Source organism: Trematomus bernacchii, unplaced genomic scaffold (assembly GCF_902827165.1).
Source record: "Trematomus bernacchii unplaced genomic scaffold, fTreBer1.1, whole genome shotgun sequence".
Classification (NCBI taxonomy): Eukaryota; Metazoa; Chordata; class Actinopteri; order Perciformes; family Nototheniidae; genus Trematomus; species Trematomus bernacchii.
In genome coordinates this window covers 293604-320039 of record NW_022987514.1, presented here as the reverse complement: position 1 = coordinate 320039, position 26436 = coordinate 293604, and the positions used below count along the sequence as shown (strand labels likewise).

At 44.5% G+C, this 26436-nt stretch overlaps 1 protein-coding gene across 1 annotated transcript; it reads right to left on the bottom strand.

The window, feature by feature from the left end:
- Positions 1-294: 294 nt before the first annotated feature.
- On the bottom strand, positions 295-18672 carry LOC117470632 (GRAM domain-containing protein 4-like). Its single transcript, XM_034115449.1, has 10 exons — positions 18649-18672; positions 17885-17956; positions 17484-17527; positions 17187-17296; positions 16372-16526; positions 10588-10735; positions 10155-10248; positions 9811-9901; positions 8853-8921; positions 295-1167 (listed from the first exon to the last, which is right to left on the bottom strand). Exons 3-10 carry the CDS (start codon positions 17510-17512, stop codon positions 1060-1062), a joined length of 804 nt encoding a protein of 267 aa, XP_033971340.1. The 5' UTR covers positions 17513-17527; positions 17885-17956; positions 18649-18672; the 3' UTR covers positions 295-1059.
- Positions 18673-26436: the final 7764 nt, after the last annotated feature.

Below are 26436 nucleotides of genomic sequence, written 5' to 3'. Positions count from 1 at the left end.
CAGTAGCACGTTGCCCATAAACTACATGAACCATAATGCATCTCATTTTGTGACATGCGCAATGAAGAGACTTTCAATCATTTGTCCTAAACTTCTGCTTTCAGACGTAGTTAATTATGAAGTTATCAGATAATAATCCAATGCAGAGGCAATAATGTAATATAATACATTATTTTATATATTATATATTTATATAGTCTTAAAGTTGCAACCGGCCCTTTGAGTGAACCATAATGTTAATGTGGCCTATGATGACATTGACACCCCTGATTTAGAGCAACAATGGCTAGTTGACAAACAAAATTGACAGTAAAATAATTTTCTGATAATACATTTATAATTTTAAGTAACTTTTTATGCAAAAATGGCAGGATGTGTTTCTAAATCTTAAATTTGCCAATTTCCTTCTATTCTTTACATTTTATCGTCGTAAGTGAATATTTATGTTAAGTTTTTGAGAGATCCTTAACTCAAAAAGGGTCATAAGTACCAGTAACTCTTTTTTTTGAACCGTCAAAAGTCATTCATTACCAAGAAAATCCATATATAGTTAAAACCATTTTTTAAAAACTATTACAAATTATTGTGCAGCTTTCATTTTGATTTACAATTACAAATGTCAACATAATGGATGTAGATTCAAAATATTGGGTACAGCCCATAGACTGTATCTCTGGTACAGCCGTATTATACGCGGTTAATTAAGATCAATATCCTTACGCCTTCTGGACAATATTCGTTAATATGCAGGACATTATTCCAGAGATAAATACCGGACATAATTGAGGATTTATCAATTAATTAGCACTAAAAATGTACCTTATTGTTTCCTGTTTTGTGGGAACTTGTTTAAGAAGTCATTGGTGACAAAAAATCTGTGATTTAACGTCACTGGATTATTTAAAAACTGGTTAATTAACAGTATAACAGTCCCAGTGTGTGTGTGTGTGTGTGTGTGTGTGTGTGTGTGTGTGTGTGTGTGTGTGTGTGTGTGTGTGTGTGTGTGTGTGTGTGTGTGTGTGTGTGCGTGTGTGTGGCGGCAGCCTTGTGAAGGTGTTACTACGTCTCTGGTTCGATGGCTGTTGCCGCGGAAACGATTTTCGTGTGCTGGTTAAAGATGGCGTCGAAGGCCTCGTCTCTGTGGATCATCGCGCCGAACACCATCGGCTGCAACAAGACAGGAAGTGAGTTCAATTCAGAGGTACTAATACTTTACTTAACATGTAATCTATCAATTAAATGTATGTATACAATATAACTGGAGGGAACACAGGGATTTCACCCTAACCCAAGGGAAAGACCCCAGAAAGGCATGCAACAAGACATCACTATGTAACACTCGCGCTTCTATTGGCTAGCGCTCCGACACATTGTACGACGTGAGAGGACTCTTTAAAGTAGAGACACTACATACTGATATACACCTGAACATCAGCAGGAGAGGACTCTTTAACGTAGAGACACTACATACTGATATACACCTGAACATCAGCAGGAGAGGACTCTTTAAAGTAGCAACCCTGTCTCCTAGAAATTACGTTCCCACAAAACTAAACTGCATTCTCAAATACGTTTCGCAAGAAACGTATTTCCTTCCACGTTACGTTTGTTATGAACATATCTTAAATACGTTTATTTTCTACATATCTTCTAGAAACCTATTTTCTCCCACATGACGTTTGTTATGAACGTATCTCAAATACGTTTGCTTTCTACCTATATTTGCCATTTCTTTTCTAGCTTATAATAATGATAATAGTAATTTATTAATATCATTTTAGAGCAAACTTATTTTCGCGCTGGCTGGCGGCTCACTGTTCAGTTTACCAAATCCGTTATTATGCTGGTTAATGGTTAATAATCACAATATTGTTTGTAGTCGTTTCATACAGCATTCTCAATTACGTTTAACAAGAAACTTATTTTGTCCAACGTTACGTTTGTTCTGAACATATCTTAAATACGTTTGCTTTCTACCTATCTTTGACATTTCTTTTCTAGCTTATAATAATGATAATAGTAATTTATTAATATCATTTTAGAGCACACATTTGAAATCGACGATCGGGCTTGATATCCTATGGTTAAATTAAAATCAGTAGGCGAGGCTGTAATTTCGCCAGCTGCGAGGCAGAAAATAATAGTTTTAACATGCCAAAAAGCTGCTGTGTCGTTTATTGCACCTCAAACATTAAAACAAATCCAGAGTTACGTGTTTCTGTACTTCCTCTAAGAAGAAAGGACAGTATACAACAGAAGAGCTCTGTGGCTTCAGGCTTGATCGCCGTTCAAATGACAGCTGGTTTCCCCAAAAGTGGGCAGGGCTGTAAAGTGACGTAGGAAAGATCATCAGCTCGCTGATTGGATGTTTTAGCCGCAATGCACGTCGGGATATGGTGTTAATGCGATATGAAATCCGAAAAAAAAATCAGAGTTTAGGATGGCCGAAGACACTACACTACCCATAATCCCCAGCTATCGTTTGGGACTACAGTCCCGTTGACAAACCCCGTGATTAATCTTCAAGCTCTGGGATTGGATGTTGGAGTGGCAGTGCGCCAAGGTTACGCCGAGCGCCAAACAGCTCTTTGAAATGGAACGAAACCACGGCAGACTTTCCAAAACTGGACTCGAACGCCCCCCCAGAACTACATTGTGTTTCGCAACATGTTCTATGGCACGTCTCTACTGGGAATTGTAGTTTTAAAAGACGTTTTCGTTTTTCCCAAAATTAGAAGTTGACAGTATTAAACTGTGTACAGCCCTGGAGGTTTAGGGGATAGGAAACAAATTGGTGTGTACAAATGTAAAACATGTAATTAATAAATGGGTGAAAATCGCTTGTGTCCATAATGGGAAGCATTAATATATACCCACATGCCAGCTCATTGTTACTTTGTAATTCTACTCCACTACAATTCAGAGGTTAACCTGGTATGTTTACTCCACTACATTTATTTTAGTTACTTTGCAGATTCTGATTAATGATGTGAAATATAAACAACCCTTAAAGCAGACTTTAGTTACACCTGAGTAAAATTCAGGGAAAGGTGATTGTCAAGTGCCAACAATCAGGAGAGATATTAGTTGGTGCTTGAGAAGACTAAACATTTATCTGCAGATCTCTATAAAGTATATTCATTACTCGTTATTCTCTACTAATAGTTCATTAAAAACTGTATATAATAGCTATTTTGCACATCCCTTTCAAGATTTTCTAAGGTTTATTGACATATCATATACACCACTATGTTGAAGTTATGCAATTAATGAAAAACTTGGGTCACAGGTTCCTCAACAGTGCATTACAAGACATCTATCAATATGTGTGTATTCCTCCACCATTAAACTCAAATTCTGCACATGTCTTATACTATCTACATACATAAGAGTATAATTAATATATATATATAATATCAGTTAAAATAAGTGCTTCAACACAGTTAACATTGCAGGAAAGCAATATATTAGACGTTAAGTACTTTGTCAGGCTTAATATTTATCTGTAGATAGATATCCCCAAAGCTTTTTTCTTATTTGAAAGAAAACCTAAAGTATTCTTTAATGTGTTAATAAAGGTTAATTAGTTTGTCTGTTTTGCACATCCTCATATTAATATCTTTGTACATCAGGCACTAAACTGTTTTATTGTAGAGATCACTTACAGTATCTTCTTGATTTTTTATATTCTATATTTCTATCATTGACCTTCTACTTTCCCCCTATGAAAGTATGTACTCTTAATATTTTATTCATCAAATAACATTATTCAACAAAAATAACATTATTCAACAAAAATAATTAAATAACGTGCTTTAACCACTAGGCGGTGCACACAAGGTACACACAGTATACTAATAATAACTTTGTATTATTAGTGTAGGACACTTATGTATGTATAACATCTGAAGATGTGTAGTTGTATTCATGTTTTTACATAATTGTACAGGATATTGCTATATTATTTCTCATGTTTACTTCTACACATTAATATCTGATTTGTAAAACATCACAGACAGAAAGGTATATCCGTCATTTAATGGTAAGCTATTGAAATTGTGATTCCATAGATGTGTCTCCCATCACCCAAATCCCCTGACTATTCTCTCAACTCAGTATTTACATTCTTATATTCAAAGAAAATTAGTAATATCTTTAAAAACTACAAGTCCTTTTCTATCAGCTGTGCACCGTTATGGTGTAAATATAACCTATCTACCAATTGGATCAAATATAAAAGTCAGCCGAATTAGTATTGATACTGCAAGGAGACGTATTTTGCGAAAAGAAATGTAAGATGTTGTTTAATTGCTGATATATTTATGATCCACGTCACGTATTCAGTTTCGGCGGCAGTTCTTCCTGTTTGTCCAGAAGTCTTCTCATAAGGGCTCTATAAATAAAGAACTATGGCAGATGTGTAATATTTAATGCAGCCGAACCGTGTATTACAATGCCGTTATGTGATGACTTTCAAAGAGAAAAGCAAGAACACTCGGAATAAAGTATTATTATTATTTTTTTTAATGTTTTTGGATTTCACATCGCATAAACACCATATCCCAACGTGCATTGCGGCTAAAACATCCAATCAGCGAGCTGAGGATCTTTCCTACGTCTGTTTCCGGTATTGTTCCTGTAATGAGAGTTCACATTTATGCTACATTGAAGGGTGGAATTGACTACTAGTGATGGGAATTATGGCTCTTTGAAGGGAGCCGGATCTTATGGCTCCGTTCCTTTCAAAGAGCCGTTCAAAAGAGCCGTTCAAAAGAGCCGTTTTTTTAAGGTTACTAGGTTTATCTGCAAAATAATCACCAGGATAATGATTGACTGTATTGCCAGACCTAATGTCAATAATCGGCATTGTAAACATGACACAAGGTGGCGCCATATCCATGTCATCATGTCAGTGAATGTACTTTGAATTTACCCTCTGTATGTGTTAAGTAAATAAAGTTGCCTTGCCTTGAATGAAATTCATGCAACTCTTAATATTAGATACTGTGTTTTTAAGTGGCGATGGAGATTATTTGTTGATCCTGCTTTAAAGGATATTTTGCCTTTACAAATGGTGCGCTTTATCACTGACTGGGTTTTGGTTGAAGTGAATCCAAATGCTGCTGCGTTTTCGCGTTTGGCTCATTTTCCATCCGAAAAACACGTTGTCTACCTGTCCTGTACCACTTGGTATGACTTCTCTCTCGCGTATTCCGTTAAGACCCACCCCATCTCACTCCTCGTGCTGAAACCTACCAAACAGAGTAGGGGCGGGTCTTCACAGAATACGTTTGGGGAACAAAATCAAGCTTTTAAAAGGAGAGTGGATTTTGGCAGGCAGTGAGTGCGGACCAACGATTGAACGATAACAAGAACGGCTCTCACCAAGTACGACTCGGTTCCCCTCGTTCGTACCAAAGAGCCGTTCAAAAGAATCGGCTCGTTCGCGACCGACACATCACTATTGACTACACATCTTCAGAAACATAATTTGCTTCAGATATACTGTAACTCATAGCAATATTGTAACCATTAAGAAAAGCCAACTGCATTAAAAACCCAGTTAACAAACACAAGGTAAAGTATTTTTCCTTCAGTAATGAAGATGTAATTCCAATGTAGACACACCTAGGGTCGCTGTTCAGTCTGTTACGCTGAGCCATGCATTGTCTGGAACGTAAAAGGGACGAAGAAGACAAAGTGAAGTGACGTACTTCCGGTTCAATGTGAAAACATTCCCAGTTAAACCATAGATATATATAAAAACATATGTTTATATATATCTATGATACAAATCGCTTAATAAAAAGATAAAACACTGGCATGTAATTTACGTTAGAATAAATAGAATAGTTTTGAATAATAGATGAGAGTAAAATCTACGTCACTTTACAGCCCCACCCACTTTTGGGGAAACCAACGCTGTCATTTGAACGGCGATCAAGCCTGAAGCCACAGAGCTCTTCTGCTGTCCTTAGAGGAAGTTTGAGGTGTTTGAGGTGCAATAAACGACACAGCAGCTTTTTGGGATGTTAAAACTCTGCCTCCAGCTGGCGAAATTACAGCCTCGCCTACTGATTTTAATTTAACCATAGGATATCAAGCCCGATCGTCGATTTCAAATGTGTGCTCTAAAATGATATTAATAAATTACTATTATCATTATTATAAGCTAGAAAAGAAATGGCAAATATAGGTAGAAAGCAAACGTATTTGAGATACGTTCATAACAAACGTCATGTGGGAGAAAATAGGTTTCTCGAAGATATGTAGAAAATAAACGTATTTAAGATATGTTCATAACAAACGTAACGTGGAAGGAAATACGTTTCTTGCGAAACGTATTTGAGAATGCAGTTTAGTTTTGTGGGAACGTAATTTCTAGGAGACAGGGTTGAAAGTAGAGACACTACATACTGATATACACCTGAACATCAGCAGGAGAGGACTCTTTAAAGTGGACCTATCATGCTATATTTGAATAATATAGTGTAGGACCATACCTATATAAGGCATATTTATACTTTTTTTTTTTCAAAATACCAAACAGATCATGCATTTTAGCCATGCCTCATTTTGCTCAATTTGACATTTTTTTGCTCTGGATTTGCAAGGGCAGATTCAGTGAGAACAGCACCATCTAGAGGCCTGGCATATGTACTACAGCGTCTCCAGCGCTTTCGAACGGCAATGGCCGTGGCTGTCTCCTCCTGATTGGTGGACTTGGCCCAATAGCCGTAGCGCCACTGTCCTGACGTCAGGAAAGTGTTCAAATCTGGATCAGTTTTTATCAGATCCGTTGCAGCCCCTTTTTTAGAGATTTGGGTATGGAGGAAAATAGAGAGGGTTGTGTTTTCTGACACTTGGTGAGTTCCCTGGAACACCAGGGACACATATTCATGTATAAAAGACGTACAAAAGTGCATTTTGCATGATAGGTCCCCTTTAAGGCGAGACACGGCAGGCAAAAACATCGTTTTTCCTGCACTGGTCAATTTTGAGATTTTGTGCTATTTTGATTCCATAACATGTTTTCTTTCAGGCTTTGGAAGGAAAACGTACAAAATACACATTTAAGTGTTTATTTTACTATAGTTTGTCTATTTGCGTCTGTAGATTTCTCCTAAATTCACCAAAAGTTAGCATTCTAACGTAACATAAAGTACCGCGACCGCTGTTTGCACCATGTCATCAGAGGTATCGTTGGAAAGCTCCGTCTCTCCTGCACAATCTCATCGGATCCAAATATGGTCATTTCCTTTGTATCAGCAACCAATCGTGAAAGTGCAAAGGGGTCTTAAACCAAGAAACGAAATCTCATTGGCTGGTGTCAATTTCTGACAACGTGATTCGTTCAGATGCATCACGTGGTGTGCTAAAGCACTTCCTGGTTAGCTTTCCGCTAGAAATTTAAATCTGAAAATGGCAAAATAACGGCGAAAAAAACGTTCACAGAGAAGACGACAACAATTGTCACTTGCACAAAGCAAGGTTATACAAAAAACAAATGACCCCGAACATGAAATACCTTCACGGAGTGCGTCGATGCGCAGGCTGTCATCCAGAGAACAGGAGGGTTTAGCTATAGCGCCACACATCTTTAAAGGTCGCTTTCTCAAAATGAGTTTTTTCTCCTACTCTGAGTCCGAAATGTCCACTTCAGTAGCAGTTACATACACCAAACCTTCCAGTTATATTCCTATCAATATTATGAAGGCTTTTACAGAAGGGTTTGGTCATATATAATTAATAGCCTGAATTATATAACATTTTATACCTAAAAACATGGTGAAAATTGATATTTTAGGGCTGTTGACAGTATTTTCTGATTTATGGAGTGATACAAAGAGATATCCAAAATCCCTTCTGTAACAGCCTTAGATACTAATATGACTACAAAATGAAACAATAATTTTGATCCTGGCTTTATCCAAAGTTCAGATTTCGGTTCCTGAAATGTGTTAAAATATGTGCATATTTCATGAGATAATGGATCATTTGCATATTTAAACATGCTATTTCAGAAAACTTGTAATACAAAAAACAATTTCCTTATTGTAAGTAATTAACTGGAGAAATATCTAGCTGATATCTTTAAGTTAAAAAAATTACCCTATTCACCTGGGGTGTCTCGCCTTAAAGTAGAGACACTACATACTGATATACACCTGAACATCAGCAGGAGAGGACTCTTTAAAGTAGAGACAATACATACTGATATACACCTGAACATCAGCAGGAGAGGACTCTTTAAAGTAGAGACACTACATACTGATATTCACCTGAACATCAGCAGGAGAGGACTCTTTAAAGTAGAGACACTACATACTGATATACACCTGAACATCAGCAGGAGAGGACTCTTTAAAGTAGAGACACTACATACTGATATACACCTGAACATCAGCAGGAGAGGACTCTTTAAAGTAGAGACACTACATACTGATATACACCTGAACATCAGCAGGAGAGGACTCTTTAAAGTAGAGACACTACATACTGATGTACACCTGAACATTAGTATAATAGGGCCCCTTTAACTTGTAACAGTATTTTTACACCGTAGAAATCCATTCCAGGCTCTCTTGTTATTTGCATGTTTTGTTTTATATCTTAAAGTGGACCTATCATGCTATATTTGAATGATATAGTGTAGGACCATACCTATATAAGGCATATTTATCCTTTTTTTTGTGCAAAATACCGAACAGATCATGCATTTTAGCCATGCCTCATTTTGCTCAATTTGACATTTTTTAGCTCTGTTTTTGCATTTTGCATGATAGGTCCCCTTTAAATTAACTCATTAACTTCCACATTACATCAGATTATAGCGCCCTGTCTTCTCGTACCTTTGTTGTGGACGGCGTTGCGATGGAGATGCCGCTGCCTGACCCCGGCAGCACGGACAACACTTTGTACTGAGAAGAGAAAAAAAACACAAACACAAACATTTAAAAAAAACTAATTTGAAAACAAAACAACAAGAAAAACAAACTCTGATTGACCTTTATATATCAGTATAGAATACTTGATTTTAAAATGTTAGTAAATAGTGAAAAATGTTCATCCCGGTTCCTCAAAGTCCAACATGATTTTCACTTTTTTTTTATATTTAATATTGTTCTAACTTATTTCTTTTTATATTTGTATGCCGAAGGCGAGAGGGGTCTGCCTGCAGGCCTCCACTCTCAGTACAGGAAGTGAACACGTTTTTTTCCCCGTCCCCGAAGGATTCGTCTGATGGAAGTTTTCAAATCACAATGGAGACCCATCACGGAGGTGATGAGTCCGCTCACCATGCACTTTGGGTCGGCCTTGGTCAAGCCCTTTTGACCCCCCTAGCCTGGTTCTCGTAAAAGTTGACTTAGCCATTTTTGGCTATTTCACCCGGTTCCTTCTACCGGGGACACTGCCCGGTCTCGGGTGTCCCCCCACAGCCTGTGTCCAGCCGTTTCCCCCCCCCACTCATCCATATATTAACGGATTTTGACCGTTTTTGTTGCATTTTTCTCCTCTCCTCTCACTGATCGAATGGCAAACGCGACCCACCATCGGATATATATATATAATAAGTGTCAGTGCGATTTTATTTTGTATTAGTGTGCATTTCCTGTTCGGAAAGTGGCGCTGTACTGATGGTGGCAATTTTATTTTGTAATTCTTAGCGTGCACTTCCTGTCCTGAGGGTGGAGGTGTCCTCAGAGTGGAGGTGTCCTGAGACTGGCGCCTGCAGGCAGGCTCCCATGCCGAAGGCAGTGCTGCCCCTGGCCAAATTGTGGCCCTACGCAACATTTTGTCAGAACAAACCTTCTGGATGTCGGTGATGTCGGCCAGTTTGATGACTTTGTTCCTCTTGGAGGATCCGGATCTGGAGCTGGAGCTCTCAAAACACAGATGACTGAAAACACAGAGGAACAAACACGGATCCAGTTTTACACGTTTCACAGTATTTATTCTGCACTTGTGTATTTTAAAATGAAACACAGTAAAGTTTGGAGAAATTTGAAAACATTTTCTGATCTTCTATAAATACTACGGCCTCAGCTTGATCTCAAAACTTTAAGTATTGCAGTCTCCCTCCTCATCTGTGTTCTGTCTGAAAACATTGTGCGGGAACAATAATCAATGTGAACAGGAAGTGAGGGACTTACTTCTCGGTGACATAGAGGTATCCGTTGCGGATGTAGTCAGTGGGCGACTTCCTGTCTCTGTTGATGAGGCAGCAGCGCCAGCCGCTCTCACACACTGACACACAAAGAGTCAAACATCACTACATGCAGGAGGGTCAGGGAGCTTCTTGTGGGAATGAGGGCGTTTCCAGTGCTTTTAGACTCAATGTATTTACTTTTAAGGGTCATACATGTATAAAGACATTTGTATTTTTCATTAGAGGTTCATTGATGTCACTGTGAAGCAGTTAGACCTACCTGTTGAAGATGAAACTAGTAATTGCCGTTAATAACTTTGCAATATATACAACAAATGCAAATAAACGGACGGGACATAAATACCAATAAACAAATGCAAGAAATTCAAATAAACAAAAGCAACAAACACAAACACATATCTTGAGTTCCTGCCCACCTGTCAGGGGGCGCTCGCTCTCCTGCAGGTTGAACACTTCGTGGAAAGCTCCTCTCTTGGTGCTGCTGTATCGCCCTCCGTCTTCATCCCGGCTCGCACCGAGAGGAGCCGCCGGGCCGACGCTGCCCCGCCCGCTGGTTAACGTGACCTGGAGGGGGGGGGGGGGGATACTAGCTTTAAAAATCAGCAGCAAGAGAGGATCTGTGGGAACGTCCTGAACATCACTGTGAAACGAGTCTATTGTTGTTCCAACCAATGGATGCATTATCAGAGCGGCGTGTTAATCACACTAATATGGATTTGACAGCTATGTTCGCTTCACAGAGTATCTTTTCCAGAGTAGATTGATGAAAATAGTGCTTTTTGAACATGAAAGACTATTCCCAGTTATGCAGAGCTTAGTATAATTGTAATCTAACCTTTAACCCGGACAACTCAGGTGTTCACAGCTCTTCACAAGATCCGAACCATAATGATCACCTTCCTTTGTTTCTGTTGTTAAAAATGTGGCTCAAATCTTGACAATGTCCTGAAGACTTAAGGATGTTTAGAGTCTTACAAAAAATGTAACGTTGGTGGTGAAGAGAAGAAGAACCAACTTCAATATTTGTTTACCTGACCCAAAATTGTACCTAAAAACTAAAAAAGATGTTGATACAAACCGTTTAACATTAGTTTGGAAACATGAACATTTGGTAGGATCTAAGAGTGACCTGAGGATGGCGCCAGAGGAAAGGGGACATTAACATATCAAGAAGAACAATTCTGGTGATCATCAATGTGTAGTTCACTAGCAAGAACCACGCCACAACAGTGTGATGTTTGTGCGTTTATTGAAGTAACATGTGAAGGATATGAGGGGGGTGAAGAGGTGATCTGGGAGGACGAGCTATGGTCCGTGCTGTGGGAGACTCAGAGTGGGGGTTCCGTCTCCGGCATGAACTGCGTGGGCTGATTACGGTCCCCCAGACAATACCTGGAGTTTAATGTTAGTATACGCAGTATAGATATGCACCGTTTAGATATAAATGGTGATGGGCAGAGGATGTTTATGGGTAGAAGGGTGAGGGAGGGTGGGTTGAAAGATGAGACAAGCGTTTGCCGGAAGCTTTGCCGGATATAAATAGGGGTGGCTGTGGTTTGAGGCGGAGTTTTAGGCGTGGCCATGCTCCTGAACCTATGTTAACATTTTAACCTCATTTCACTAGCAAGAACCACGCCACAACAGTGTGATGTTTGTGCGTTTATTGAAGTAACATGTGAAGGATATGAGGGGGGTGAAGAGGTGATCTGGGAGGACGAGCTATGGTCCGTGCTGTGGGAGACTCAGAGTGGGGGTTCCGTCTCCGGCATGAACTGCGTGGGCTGATTACGGTCCCCCAAAAGAGTCGGATTAAAAGCAGCTGACTTAAGCGTGTGCATGTCAGACGTCGTTTAGATGTTGCGGATGTAAGCGTGGTACGCTTGGGATGACGAGCGGCCGAGGGCCTAGGCGGTTGGATAAGAGATGCCTGGTCTAGCTGCTGTGGACGCTGCGCCGATGCGGGAGAAATGGCTCTAATTCTGAGAGTGCCCCCCAAAATGTGCAGGATGTTCTGAAAGTGTTTCTGGACCGGAAACATGTGGCTTGAAGATAACGTGTCTGGAACGAGTGACTACATCTTCACTTCTAAATCTGGCTAAACATTGAGAGAGAGAGACCGGAGCGTCTGCTCGTTGCGAGGGTCGGAGAGAGAGAGACCGGAGCGTCTGCTCGCTGCGAGGGTCAGAGGGCTTGCTGTGCCTGTTAACTGTTCTGGACTATGAGGAGATCTCTAGTCATCCTGAGAAGTCTACTGGATTCAGGTCTGTTCTGGACTATGTGGAGATCTCTAGTCATCCTGAGAAGTCTACTGGATTCAGGTCTGTTCTGGACTATGTGGAGATCTCTAGTCTGCTCTGGACTATGTGGAGATCTCTAGTCATCCTGAGAAGTCTACTGGATTCAGGTCTGTTCTGGACTATGTGGAGATCTCTAGTCTGCTCTGGACTATGCGGAGATCTCTAGTCATCCTGAGAAGTCTACTGGATTCAGGTCTGTTCTGGACTATGTGGAGATCTCTAGTCTGCTCTGGACTATGTGGAGATCTCTAGTCATCCTGAGAAGTCTACTGGATTCAGGTCTGTTCTGGACTATGTGGAGATCTCTAGTCTGCTCTGGACTATGTGGAGATCTCTAGTCATCCTGAGAAGTCTACTGGATTCAGGTCTGTTCTGGACTATGTGGAGATCTCTAGTCTGCTCTGGACTATGTGGAGATCTCTAGTCATCCTGAGAAGTCTACTGGATTCAGGTCTGTTCTGGACTATGTGGAGATCTCTAGTCTGTTCTGGACTATGTGGAGATCTCTAGTCATCCTGAGAAGTCTACTGGATTCAGGTCTGCTCTGGACTATGAGGAGATCTCTAGTCATCCTGATAAATCTACTGGATTCAGGTCTGTTCTGGACTATGTGGAGATCTCTAGTCTGCTCTGGACTATGTGGAGATCTCTAGTCATCCTGAGAAGTCTACTGGATTCAGGTCTGTTCTGGACTATGTGGAGATCTCTAGTCTGTTCTGGACTATGTGGAGATCTCTAGTCATCCTGAGAAGTCTACTGGATTCAGGTCTGTTCTGGACTATGTGGAGATCTCTAGTCTGCTCTGGACTATGAGGAGATCTCTAGTCATCCTGATAAATCTACTGGATTCAGGTCTGTTCTGGACTATGTGGAGATCTCTAGTCTGCTCTGGACTATGTGGAGATCTCTAGTCATCCTGAGAAGTCTACTGGATTCAGGTCTGTTCTGGACTATGTGGAGATCTCTAGTCTGCTCTGGACTATGTGGAGATCTCTAGTCATCCTGAGAAGTCTACTGGATTCAGGTCTGTTCTGGACTATGTGGAGATCTCTAGTCTGTTCTGGACTATGTGGAGATCTCTAGTCATCCTGAGAAGTCTACTGTATTCAGGTCTGTTCTGGACTATGTGGAGATCTCTAGTCTGCTCTGGACTATGTGGAGATCTCTAGTCATCCTGAGAAGTCTACTGGATTCAGGTCTGTTCTGGACTATGTGGAGATCTCTAGTCTGTTCTGGACTATGTGGAGATCTCTAGTCATCCTGAGAAGTCTACTGGATTCAGGTCTGTTCTGGACTATGTGGAGATCTCTAGTCTGTTCTGGACTATGTGGAGATCTCTAGTCATCCTGAGAAGTCTACTGGATTCAGGTCTGTTCTGGACTATGTGGAGATCTCTAGTCTGCTCTGGACTATGTGGAGATCTCTAGTCATCCTGAGAAGTCTACTGGATTCAGGTCTGTTCTGGACTATGTGGAGATCTCTAGTCTGCTCTGGACTATGTGGAGATCTCTAGTCATCCTGAGAAGTCTACTGGATTCAGGTCTGTTCTGGACTATGTGGAGATCTCTAGTCTGTTTCTGGACTATGTGGAGATCTCTAGTCATCCTGAGAAGTCTACTGGATTCAGGTCTGTTCTGGACTATGTGGAGATCTCTAGTCTGTTCTGGACTATGTGGAGATCTCTAGTCATCCTGAGAAGTCTACTGGATTCAGGTCTGTTCTGGACTATGTGGAGATCTCTAGTCTGTTCTGGACTATGTGGAGATCTCTAGTCATCCTGAGAAGTCTACTGGATTCAGGTCTGTTCTGGACTATGTGGAGATCTCTAGTCTGTTCTGGGCTATGTGGAGATCTCTAGTCGTCCTGAGAAGTCTCAGTTGAATGTGGTGAAAACATTTGGGTGTTGGGGAAGGGATGGGGTAGGGATGGGGGGAGGGGGAAAAGGTAGAGCAGTTGGAAAGGAAGGTACTAGGTAAGAGTCGGCTGATAGGTTAGCATGTGGCATGGCCCCTGCCCCTTGGTTTACTAGGTGGGACGCTGTTGCTACGGGGTTAGCTGCTAAAGGAGGAAAGTAAGCAGAAGCTGGGTAGCTGTGGACTGCTGAAGGTAGAGAAGAAGAAGGGATGGAGGGATGAAGGGATGTATGTGCAGGGGGATTTTGTGAAGCCTGTGGGCACAGGGATGAAAGAAAGGTTGAAATGAGCTGCGACATGTCAGACACAGAGAGAGCGGGCACAGAGGGCAATACAGCCTGGCCCCCACCAGGGGGTGCTGGTGAGTCGAGCTGTGTCTGTGGTGGAGGAGGACGGAGGCCTGTGACGTCACGACCCGTGGTGCGCGCGCGCGCGGTGGTTGATTCTGGGGCGGGAAGAGCTGTGTGTGTTGTTGTTCTTGCCGTTGTGCTGCAGTAGGCTTGGTAGAGGTTGAACAGTCTAGCCTTGTTGTCGTTTCGGTGAAAGTGGATGCCGTTGTCTTTCAGGAAACGTTGGAGTCGAATGACTGTCCACCTCCGTAGTTCGGGATCTGTTGTGGAGCGTCGAGTGCGTTCGGGCTCTGCTGTGGAGCGTCGAGTGCGTTCGGGCTCTGTTGTGTAGCGTCGAGTGCGTTCGGGCCCCGTTGTGGGGCGTCGAGTGCGTTCGGGCTCTGTTGTGGAGCGTTGAGTGCGTTCGGGCTCTGTTGTGGAGCGTCGAGAGCGCCGCTGCGAGTGGCCGGGAGCTGCGAGTGAGGCAGGCTGCCGGTGGTGGGGAGATTGGAGCTGGCTGTACCTGATGCGGCCCTGGCTGTTTGCCCTCGCTGGCGGAGTAGGCGAAGCCTGGGACCTGTCTGGAGTTGGAGGTATCTCGTTGGGGGAGCTTGAGCGGGAGCGGTAGCGGCTGGTGTGTGGGGCACTGAATGCCGAGCACGCGCGGCTCCGTTCGGATGCTTGGCTTGGCTCCGTCTGCTGACCCGAGGATGGCGGGTAGCCGATGTCGAATAGATCCTCATCTGACTCCGGCGAGTTGATCAGGATTTCGGGATCCATGGTGAGTAGCAATGTTCTTGTGGTAGCGTTTTAGCTTGTATTGAACTGTGACGACGCGCAGCGTGAATCACAGTCTGCCTGTCGATCTTTGAAAGATGAGACAAGCGTTTGCCGGAAGCTTTGCCGGATATAAATAGGGGTGGCTGTGGTTTGAGGCGGAGTTTTAGGCGTGGCCATGCTCCTGAACCTATGTTAACATTTTAACCTCATAAGTTTTACCTTTATTAGGAACCTGAAAGAAATTGAGTAAAAGAGGCAACATTTGACGTATAGGTTTATGATATCTCAAACTAACACCGTCACAAACTCTACCAGCAGCTGACAGGAGGGGCATTAGTGTCACTACTTATCTAACTACAATAAACACTGCTGATCTCGCACGCACGCACGCACGCACGCACGCACGCACGCACGCACGCACGCACGCACACACACACACACACACACACACACACACACACACACACACACACACACACACACACACACACACACACACACACACACACACACACACACACACACACACACACACACACACACACACACACACACACACACCACACACACACACACACACACACACACACACACACACACACACACACACACACACACACACACACACCACACACACACACACACACACACACACACACACACCATGATCCTACCTGTTCAGACTCAGACAGCTGTGAGAGAAGAACAAATGCAAACTGAAAAACCAGGAACACCAGAAACCAGCTGCTGGGACCAGTAAGAACCAACGGAGGATGGAGTACTCCTTTATTTGTCATTTTTTGGATGTATCTGAAGTATTTTGTCTATTTTTTCAGGATATTTTCTACACATTTTCTGGATATTTCAGAGTGTGTACTGACCCTCCTGGTGAGCGTGGAGCCGCCGTGCTCCTTCAGCTGCAGGTCGGTGGGCAGGTGGGTCCAGATGATGAACGGCGTGTCGAAGCGCTGCCTCAGCTTCGGACAGCTCTTGAAGAGGAAGTCGATGACGAAGAACTTTATACCTGCGTACACACCTGGGCAGAGAGAGACAAGTCAGAGATACTGAATCTCTAATTCAATCTGTTGTTCAACTTAATACAATGCACAGAAATGTATTAAATGCACGATTACTCAAATAATAATCACAATCACAGTTTATGCTTCCTACCAAAAACATCATCAACTGCGATATCGACATTTAAACACTGATCAGATCGGCTGCTTATCAAATGAGGTGCTTCCTAAACTAATAACCAGCCACCAGGGGGCGCTTGGAATAAGGAAACTTTGCAGCAGAGAGAAGAAGAGTAAGATACAAAAGTGTAGGAGGGCAAAACTAAAATGCGCTGAATTCAGGTGAAGAAAAACGTCATGTTAAATCCTATATAGATCCAAATATGCGTTATTTAGCAGGAATTCAGCAGTTATTAAATGCTAAATGCAACGTTCTTCTTACTTAATACTGTTGTACTTTTAGTGAGTAAACTTTAATATGCAGGACTTGTAACAGAGTATTTATACAATATGGTATTAGTACTTTCACTTAAGTAAACCATTTTAGTACTACTTAAGTACATGTATAAGTATGTAATAGTGTGTGTGTGTGTGTGTGTGTGTGTGTGTGTGTGTGTGTGTGTGTGTGTGTGTGTGTGTGTGTGTGTGTGTGTGTGTGTGTGTGTGTGTGTGTGTTGTACCTATGAAGAATCCCAGCAGTTTGAATGGCAGCAGGCAGGAGGAGATGAAGGCCAGCCACAGACCAACGTACAGCTTCTGAGTCAACTCAGGCTGAACCCAAATGAACAAACTACACACACACACACACACACACACACACACACACACACACACACACACACACACACACACACACACACACACACACACACACACACACACACCACACACACACACACACACACACACACACAGTATTACATTTCTGTCCACGGACCATCATTCCTCTCTGAGGTGGAGCAAAGTGTGTGACTCACTTCTTGATTTTCTCCAGCCTGTTCGCCATCCTGCCAAACAGGTTCTGTGGCACAAAAGGAAAATAATTTAATAATAAGAAGAAGAAGTTTATTTAGTATAGCACCTTTCACAGCAATACAATTCACAAAGTGCTTCACAATAAAGAACACAAATTTAAAACTAAGACCACAGAAACATGAATACAATAACAACATGAGGCAGAAATGTAAGGTCAACATAAAAACAAAACACAGACCACGTAGAGTCCCGAAAGAAACAAACATAAGAACAGAACACATCACATCTCAAGTAGAAAAAAAGCCAATGTAAAAAGATTGGTCTTCAGTTGTTTGTTTGCAGTGAATCTGTCTGAGCTGTCACACGCTGACGTAGCTCCGCTGAATTCTCCGTCACGTCTCACCTGAGCTTTCTGAGCGACGTCCAGAACCAGCGTGAACTTCTCCGACACCGTCAGGTCTTCTTTGGGAGGCTCCTGGAAAACAGAGGAGACAATAAGGAGATACAAACTGACACATGTCAATCATCTACACAACTAGTGACCATTACAACTTCCCCAGTTAATTACTCACATTAAGAAATATACTGTATGTTTGTATGAGAACTTCCACAACTAACATGTTTTTGTATTGAAACCAGGCATAACCTTATCATATATTTGTTATTATGCATACCTTTCAAGAACAGAAATCTAAAAAAGTCAGGTCTAAGAAATACAATGTAGAAAAACTTAGGTAGAGTACATGAAAGTTCCTTAAAATTGAGTAAATGTACTTAATAACAATGCAAGTTACATTAAAATGTTATGTTTTTGAATGCAAATCTGGTATTATTTTGATAAATATGAGTTCATTTGTATACTTTTCAAGAACAGAAATCTGAAAAATAAGTAACACAGGTAATTTGAATTTCAAGGACATACAGAAATGTATGTAAAATACCCTAAACTACCTCAAAATTGGAATAGGTTATATGGAATTGTTGATATTAAAAAGGCACAACCGTTTTTAATACCAAATTTCAATACAAATGAATTATTCGTCAATTAAAAACCTACGTTTCATGACCATTAAAAGTCATTCCACTATTTGACATGACATAACATTAAATGACGTCCCACAGCCACCAGGTGGAGCTGTTAGTCTGTCAGACTAACTTCCTGTTCACCTGTCCAGGTAGCCTGTCAGGACACTTTCAGATTGGTTATGGATATTTCTTTTCATGTTGAAGATAAATCACAGAGAGATTTCTCACCACGGGCTCAGAGACTTCAGGTACGATGCTCCACTGGATCCTCCAGCCTCTGAGAGCAGTGCATCATGGGAACACACAGGTAGATATGAGATCATTTCACACTGTCTAAATATATCTGTGTGTCAAAGATTTTGAATTCAAGCTGCTCAGAATCATTGGTTCATTTTTAAAACACGGTGAGGCTTCGAGTGGATGAAAAGTTACCTATCTGTCAAGAATGGAATAAAAAAACATCTATTAAAACATTTTAATTAGTGACGTTTCCTCTACCTGACTGAAGTACTTTACTCCATTTTACACTCTTAAACACATAGTTAACCCCTTTCTATTTCCCATTGAGTAGTTTTAAAGAACATACGAGTCATAAAGTTACGTATACCGGGGTCTAAGTACCCTAAACGAGCCAGAATCAACAGCTCATTAATGGAGCGTCTGAGAAATAGCTGTAACTAACAATTATATTATTCAATTGATTGTTATCATAAATCCCAGATAACAGCCAATATCCTACCAGTTCCTCACAGGTGATGTGTTCAAATGTCCTGTTTTTAAGTACAAATTCCAAAGATATTCAGTTTATTATGATATAAAACATAAGAACAGTGAATCTCTATATTTTGGAAAGCTGAAAACAGCATTTTCTGCTATTTCTGCATGAAAAATAACATTTACGGTAAATACTTTTTCAAAATAGTTGCACAACAATCAATAATCAAAGCCCACCCCGACCTATTGTTCATGATTCACCTGCACCTTACTTCATGAAGATTAAAAGCCCTATACAAGAAGATGCATGTCAACCTGGTTAACAGTCTCTGATTGGGGCCGTGTGATTGGCTGTAGGAGAGAGAGGGGGCGGGGCTTGCACTGACCTGGCGATGAGATAATTTAAAGAGAGGCGGACGATGGCGAGGAACAGGAACATCGGGACGGCCCAGCCGTGCCACGCTGCATACATGTAGACCTGCAGAACACACACACACACACACACACACACACACACACACACACACACACACACACACCACACACACACACACACACACACACACACACACACACACACACACACACACACACACACACACACACACACACACACACACACACACACACACACACACACACACACACACACACACACACACACACACACACACACACACACACACACACACACACACACTTTGACTGTCAATGATCACGGATAGGGATGCTTATCCCTGTGAACACACAACATGTCTGTTTGTCTGCTGTAGTCCATAGCTCCAATTGGCACAAGTCTTTGCTTCACTAGAGACATGAAGCTACGAGTATCCAACAAAGCAGTGACCTGCTGGCCATTAACAGTGACAGCTTTATGACGTTGAACACGTTCTTCTTGATCCCCAATGGGCCCCAACTCTGCCCGGGGTGCATAGCAAGCTCCTGTGACCTTAGCTTTGCGTAGGGAACACACAGAAGCTATGTGGCCTGGCTGCTGGCAGTAATAGCAAATTAAATCCTTACCAGCTCCTTGTTGGTTTGGGGCAGTGCTAGGATATCCTGAGAACTCTGGTCGATTATCTCTCTTTGCAGGCCTGGGCTGGTGTGCTGGTTGGTGTGTAAAAGTGGTTGAGCGTGCAGGTGGTCCTCCTCTGCGGGCGTTGATGTACTGGAGCGCCAGCTTGGCAGCCGCAAGACCCTCTGTAGGCTCATCCTCTTTCACCCAGGTCCTCACCTCCGGGTGGGAGTATCCGAAGCATCTGCTCCAAGATGATGGCCTGGTGGAAAGATTCAACCAGACACTGAAGAAGATGCTACAGAAGTTTGTTGATGACAATGGTAAGGACTGGGACCGTTGCCTACCGAGAGGTTCCCCAGGCTTCAACTGGATTCTCTCCATTCGAGCTGCTATATGGATGGGAGGTTCAGGGCCCATTGGATCTACTCCGAAAAGGCTGGGAGGCTCCTACGACCACTCCAAGTGATAGAGGAGTGGTGCAGTTTGTGCTGGAGATGAGGGATTGGTTAGCAGGATACCAGGAGGAGGCTGAAGTCAACCTGCGTTCGAACCAGAAAAGCCAGAAGACCTGGTATGACCAGCAAGCTCGGCATCGTGAGCTCCAGCCTGGCCTGACAGTCCTTTTGCTGCTGCCCTCATCCAACAGCAAGCTTTTGACGAAGTGGCAAGGGCCATATGTCATCACACGGAAGATGGGTCCAGTCACCTATGAGACCAATCACCCAGAGAAGAAAAAAACCAAACAGACCTACCACGTGAACTTGCTGAAAGAGTGGAAGGAACGTTCTGTCCAGGCCCGAAAAGGCATTGCTGGTGAAGGAGGTGAACTTGGATGAGGAGGAGGAGGTTGAGAATGAGTTGCCTCCCTCAGCTCCTCTGAATCTCTGGCGGAGACTTGAGGTCTGCTCACGACCTCCACGTTGCTCTCTGTGTCGGAGGTGTTGGGAGAATCGGCCAGATCCAGGAACTCGTCCCGTCTCTGGCCCCGGAAACGGATCCTTTCCAGATGTTTCCGCATGGTGGGCGCCGTTTAGCCGGTCGTTCTCTACCTGAACATGACTGCCGGCAGTGCTGCAGAGACTGAAGGAGGACAGGAACGGGGGGTTACGTATTGTAACCCTAGTTATATAAACACAGGCGGAGCCCTCTACTGGACTCTATGGGTACTACTCTCTATCATGCTGTGCGTGCTTTCACCTACTGAATTTACGTAAACGTAGCCGGCCAATCGGGGCGAGCCTACCTGAATGCGCGCGCAGGCCCACAGTATATAAGGCGGCTACAGCCGCCGCCCCACTATCCTATACACTCTTCAGTGAGCGGACTAGGAAAGACAGGGCCTCCAGGTAGAGGGCTCCGCCTGTGTTTATATAACTAGGGTTACAATACGTAACCCCCCGTTATATCTCACACAGGCTCCGCCCTCTACTGGACTCTATGGGTACAGTGGGCGGAGCCCCGATGTATAAACGCCCTGTCGTCCAACAACATCGACCCACCACACCGTCCCTCACCGGCTTTTGGCTAACATCCACTGCATCCCCACTTCCTCCCATCCGGTTGTAACCGTGGAGAAGTCGGGGCCGCAACTTGGATAAGGCACACTCACACACGCTTACCTCGTGTAGAGTGTGCATGGAAAAAACTGTGCGGAGACTCCGTCTGGAGCCTACCGCGCACCATGTTCCCCAGGTCCCTCAGGAGCACGGGAAAACATAAGTGCACCACATCCCCCACACTCACACACGCTCTGTGTAGAGTGGGCATGGACAATAGTGAGGAAGGCTCTCCCCGCCTGCCCATAGGCAGGCGGGGAGAGTCCTCCAGCCCTGTATGGGGCTGATTGCACACCATGTCTCCCGAGTCCCTCAGGAGCATGGGAAAAACACAAGTGCTTTATGTCCAGGGGGGGGGGTCAGATACCTGCTGACCCACAGCCACCCCCCTCTCACCAGTCATGCGTTGCCTCGGCAAGCACCGACGACGAGAAGGAGCCAGACATGTCCAGGAGATAACATTTTATGAAGGGGCCTGGCGTAGACCAAGACGCCGCCGTGCATATATCTTCTACACTCACACCGCTGAATAAGGCTGTTGACACAGCCACAGCCCGTGTAGAATGTGCACAGACCCCAGTGGGGAGGGCTCTCCCCGCCCGTCCATAGGCATGTATAATGCACCTGCATAGCCATCCTGTTAGGCGCTTCTTTGAGAGGGCTTTTCCAGCCACACCATCCCCAAAGCACACAAACAGTTGTTCAGTGCGCCTAATGGGAGCCGTGTGCTCTACATAGCATGCTAGCGCGCGCACTGGGCAGAGGAGGTGCAATTTAGCCTCCCTGGCCCCAATATGGGGTGGAAGATTAAAGCCACCTAACTGAATAGCCCTTGATCTGAATGAACTTCTGATACTCTTAGGAGTAAAGGAGGGGGTTCGGCCTGAGTGTCGCCCCGCTACGGTCACCCCGGATCAAAAGACAACTTGGGTGTACCGACAGAGCGGTCAGCTCGGACACTCTTTTAGCCGAAGTCAAGGCAAGTAGCAATGCTGTCTTCCATGACAGTGCTTTCAGGGAGGAGAGCTCCAGAGGCTCAAATGGTTCTGTGACCAGAGCCTCGAGCACCAACGGCAGGTCCCACTGCGGGGCGGAGGCGTGCACTACTGGGCGCTGCCTCCCGCGGGAGCTGTTCCCGCCTCACCCTCTCCAGGAGGGGGGGGATAAGGTGCAGCGGTGGAAAGACGTAAAGCAGCTTTCTTGGCCATGGCTCGTGTGCAAATGTGTCGACCCCCAAGGGCGGGTTGTCCCACCGAGCCAGGGAGAACCACAGGGCACAGTGGCTGTTGCGCCGATTGGCGAACAGATCCACCTCTGCTCTACCGAACTGAGTCCAGACCTGCTTCACCACCTCCGGGTGAAGCCTCCACTCGTCTGGCAGGGGTCCGCCTCTTGACATGAGGTCGGCCCCCCTGTTCTCCCGTCCCGGGATGTGCAGGGCCCTTAGAGACAACACAATCTGTGAAACCCACAGCCACAGGTTCTCTGCTGCGGTCAACCAGGCTATTGAGCGGACTCCGCCCTGCCTGTTGATGTACGCCACTGTGGTGCGGTTGTCGCTCCTTACTAGCACATGTTTGCCCTGTATTAAGGGTTTGCTGTTCTGTAGGACCAACATCACTGTGATATAGGAGGTTACCTGCCCCAGTGGAGCTCCCCTCCGCAGATTCTCTGGGGACCCCCAGAATCGGAGGTTGCTCTCTACTGAGGGGGGGGATGGCCACCAGACGTCGTTTGTGTCTTAAGATCTAAACGAAGGCCGGTAAACCACATCTGCATGCGACGTGCATGCAGCAGTCCGAGTGGCACTACGGAGTGAGCAGCCGTCATGAGACCCAAAGTCTGCATGATGATCAAAGCTGTCACCGTCGCCCCCTGACGCAGCCTGCAGACTGCCCGCAGCAGGGATGCCTGTCTGCTTTCTGTCAGGGTGACACGTAGTCTGCCTGCATCGAGCATCACCCGCAGATATTCTACCTGTTGGTGAGGTATGGGGGAGCTCTTCTTCCAATTGACCGCAACTTCTTTTTCAACCCAACTTGGTTAGGTGTAGGATCAATTGGGCTGTGTGCAGTATTGCCCATTCCCTGGACCTGGCCATAACTATGAGGTCGTCCCTCATGCCATGGTCCCGTAGCGGTTGCAGCGTCGTGGCTGAACGTGCGTGGGGATAGGGAGTAGCCAAACGCAAATACTTTCTGTGCTCTTGGAGCAATTTCGCCATGAAAGTAAGCGTTCTTCAGGTCGATGGTTGTGAACCAATCGCCTGGCTGCACCAGTCTCAGTAACTGTTTCATAGTTAACATATGGAACTTCTTGCATGCAATGTGCTGGTTCAGGCATTGAAGATCCAGAATGGGCCTGAATTCTCCTGTCTTCTTGGGAACCAGGAAGTACAGGGAATAATGCCCCTTCTCTCTGACTTGAGAGTGCACATGCTGAGAGGAAACCTCCTCCTGGGATGACAGATGTGCCTCTCTCCTGCCTCTGAACGGAGGAGGGATGCTGCAAAACTGGAGTGAATAACCCAGTCTCAGTGTCCTGTCCATGCGCTCTGTTAATACACCACTGATTTTCCATTCCCCATAACATTGTGTTAGGGGATGTGCAATCAGCTGCGGAGCCGCAGCTATGAAGCTGTGGTACTCTCTGGTGGCCCACTCCTCCGTCAAACCCTCCATAAAAGGAAGTTTGACCCATGGGGGGCTGACACAGAAAGGGCCGTTTTTCTATAATGTAGTTTCCACTCAGAGAAAAAAACGGCCGATTTTTAACTGAGGTCCCTGAACGCACCACGGCATGCTCCCGTGAGAATGCGCGCTCCACCATAATGCTGTTTTCTCTTAGAGAGAAATAAGCATTAATCGGAGCTTCTTCTGTCCATGAACGCACCGCGGCCCGCTCTCGGGGGGGGGGGCGCGCGTCTTCATAATGCCGTCTCTTGAAACGGACATTATGGGGAAATGTGGAAAATGTGGAATGTGGAGAGAGATGACTCTTACTCTGGGATAAATGCAATCGTTTTTACTGAATGCATTTTACACACACACATCACTCTAGAACTAGAGTTACACTACGTAACCCACTGTTCTTCTGCGGAGGCCCCTGACCGCACCACGGCCACTCTCACGGGGGGGGGGCCGCGCATCGTCATAATGCCGTCTCCTTGAAACGGACATTATGGGGAAATGTGGAATGTGGAGAGAGATGACTCTTACTCTGGGATAAATGCAATAGTTTTTACTGAATGCATTTTACACACACATATCACTCTAGAACTAGAGTTACACTACGTAACGCACTGTTCTTTTGCGGGGGTCCCTGAACGCACCGCGGCCACTCTCACGGGGGCCGCGCCTCATAATGGGTGTCCAATTAACATCGTATGAAAACGGCCTTGCCGATCTCAACGAGACATTATTGGAAAAAATGTGGAATTGTGGAGAGATATGACTCTTACTCTGGGATAAATGCAATCGTTTTTACTAAATGCATTTTTCACACACACATCACTCTCGAACTAGGGTTACTATATACGTAACCCACCGTTCTTGAAACAGGGCCTCTTTTCGACTTTGGAGCCACATCAAAGAAGCTGTAGTATTCTCTGGTGGCCTACTCCGCTGCCAAACCTTCCATAAAAGGGAGTTCTGGCATGGGGGCTGACACAGAAAAAGGGCCGATTTTCTACCGAGGTTCTTGAACGCTGTCAAATGACATCTCTTTGAAACGGACATTTATGGTGAAAAGTGGAAATGTGGAGAGAGATGACTCTTACTCTGGGATAAATGCAATCGTTTTCACTGAATGCATTTCTCCACTCTCTTGAACCCGCACAGTGCTTTGACAGCACTACGGTTTATTCCACTCACGTGCACACGCCCACCTGCTGGCTCCTATACTGGAGTTTACAGAGGGGGCGGGGAGTGTGGGACAGTGTTCTTTCCTCTGGGCCACGTGACCAAGGAGATCGATCCAAAGAGCCCTTCCGTAAACACGGGGGCTCCCAGGAGATCAACACGGTCCTTTTTGAAAAGTGCCATGCGGCGTGATCCCTCACCGGGATTATACCACACGGCAGACAACGGCGGCGGCCACGATCAAGCTACAAATAATCGCTCTGATCTGGCGAGGTGGGGGCATCTCCAGCAATGAGCGAGATGCCCAACACACCCGTGTTTATCTGCAGTCGCGCTGCCCGCTGGGAGCAGCTGCGCTCCGCCGCCATGGTCATCACCTAGGGCGGTGGACCTCCATGGACCGAACCCGGAAGTGCCCGACAACGGCAAACGGAGCCATCCGCCCCGCTGGAATGGCGAACGTGAATGGCACCGCCTCGGCCATATCCTGGTCCCCCAAACACTCTAACAGAGGTGGTGGAGATCAGTGTTAATTTCGTCAACGAAAACTATGACGAAAAATGTTCGTCAACGACCTTTTTTACATGACTAAGACGAGACGATGACGAGCTAAAAATAGATTCTTGATAACGAAAATTTGACGAAATGTATATTTAGTTTTCGTTGACGAGACGAGACGGGACTAAGGTGTTAATGGTGGACTATCGGACATTCAAAATGCAGGGTATTTCCCCCCAAGTGTCCGTCTTGTCTGTCAAAATGCATCTTACATTTCTAACTT

Excerpts from the sequence above, each read along its gene's own strand:
- LOC117470632 (XM_034115449.1), bottom strand. The coding sequence starts at position 17,512 with ATGGCGAACAGGCTGGAGAAAATCAAGAA. Across the intron at positions 16,527-17,186 it reads ACTGCTGGGATTCTTCATAG|GTGTGTACGCAGGTATAAAG; the intron begins GTACAACACACA and ends CTCTCTGCCCAG. Across the intron at positions 10,736-16,371 it reads GCTCCACGCTCACCAGGAGG|GTCACGTTAACCAGCGGGCG; the intron begins GTCAGTACACAC and ends CCCCCCCTCCAG.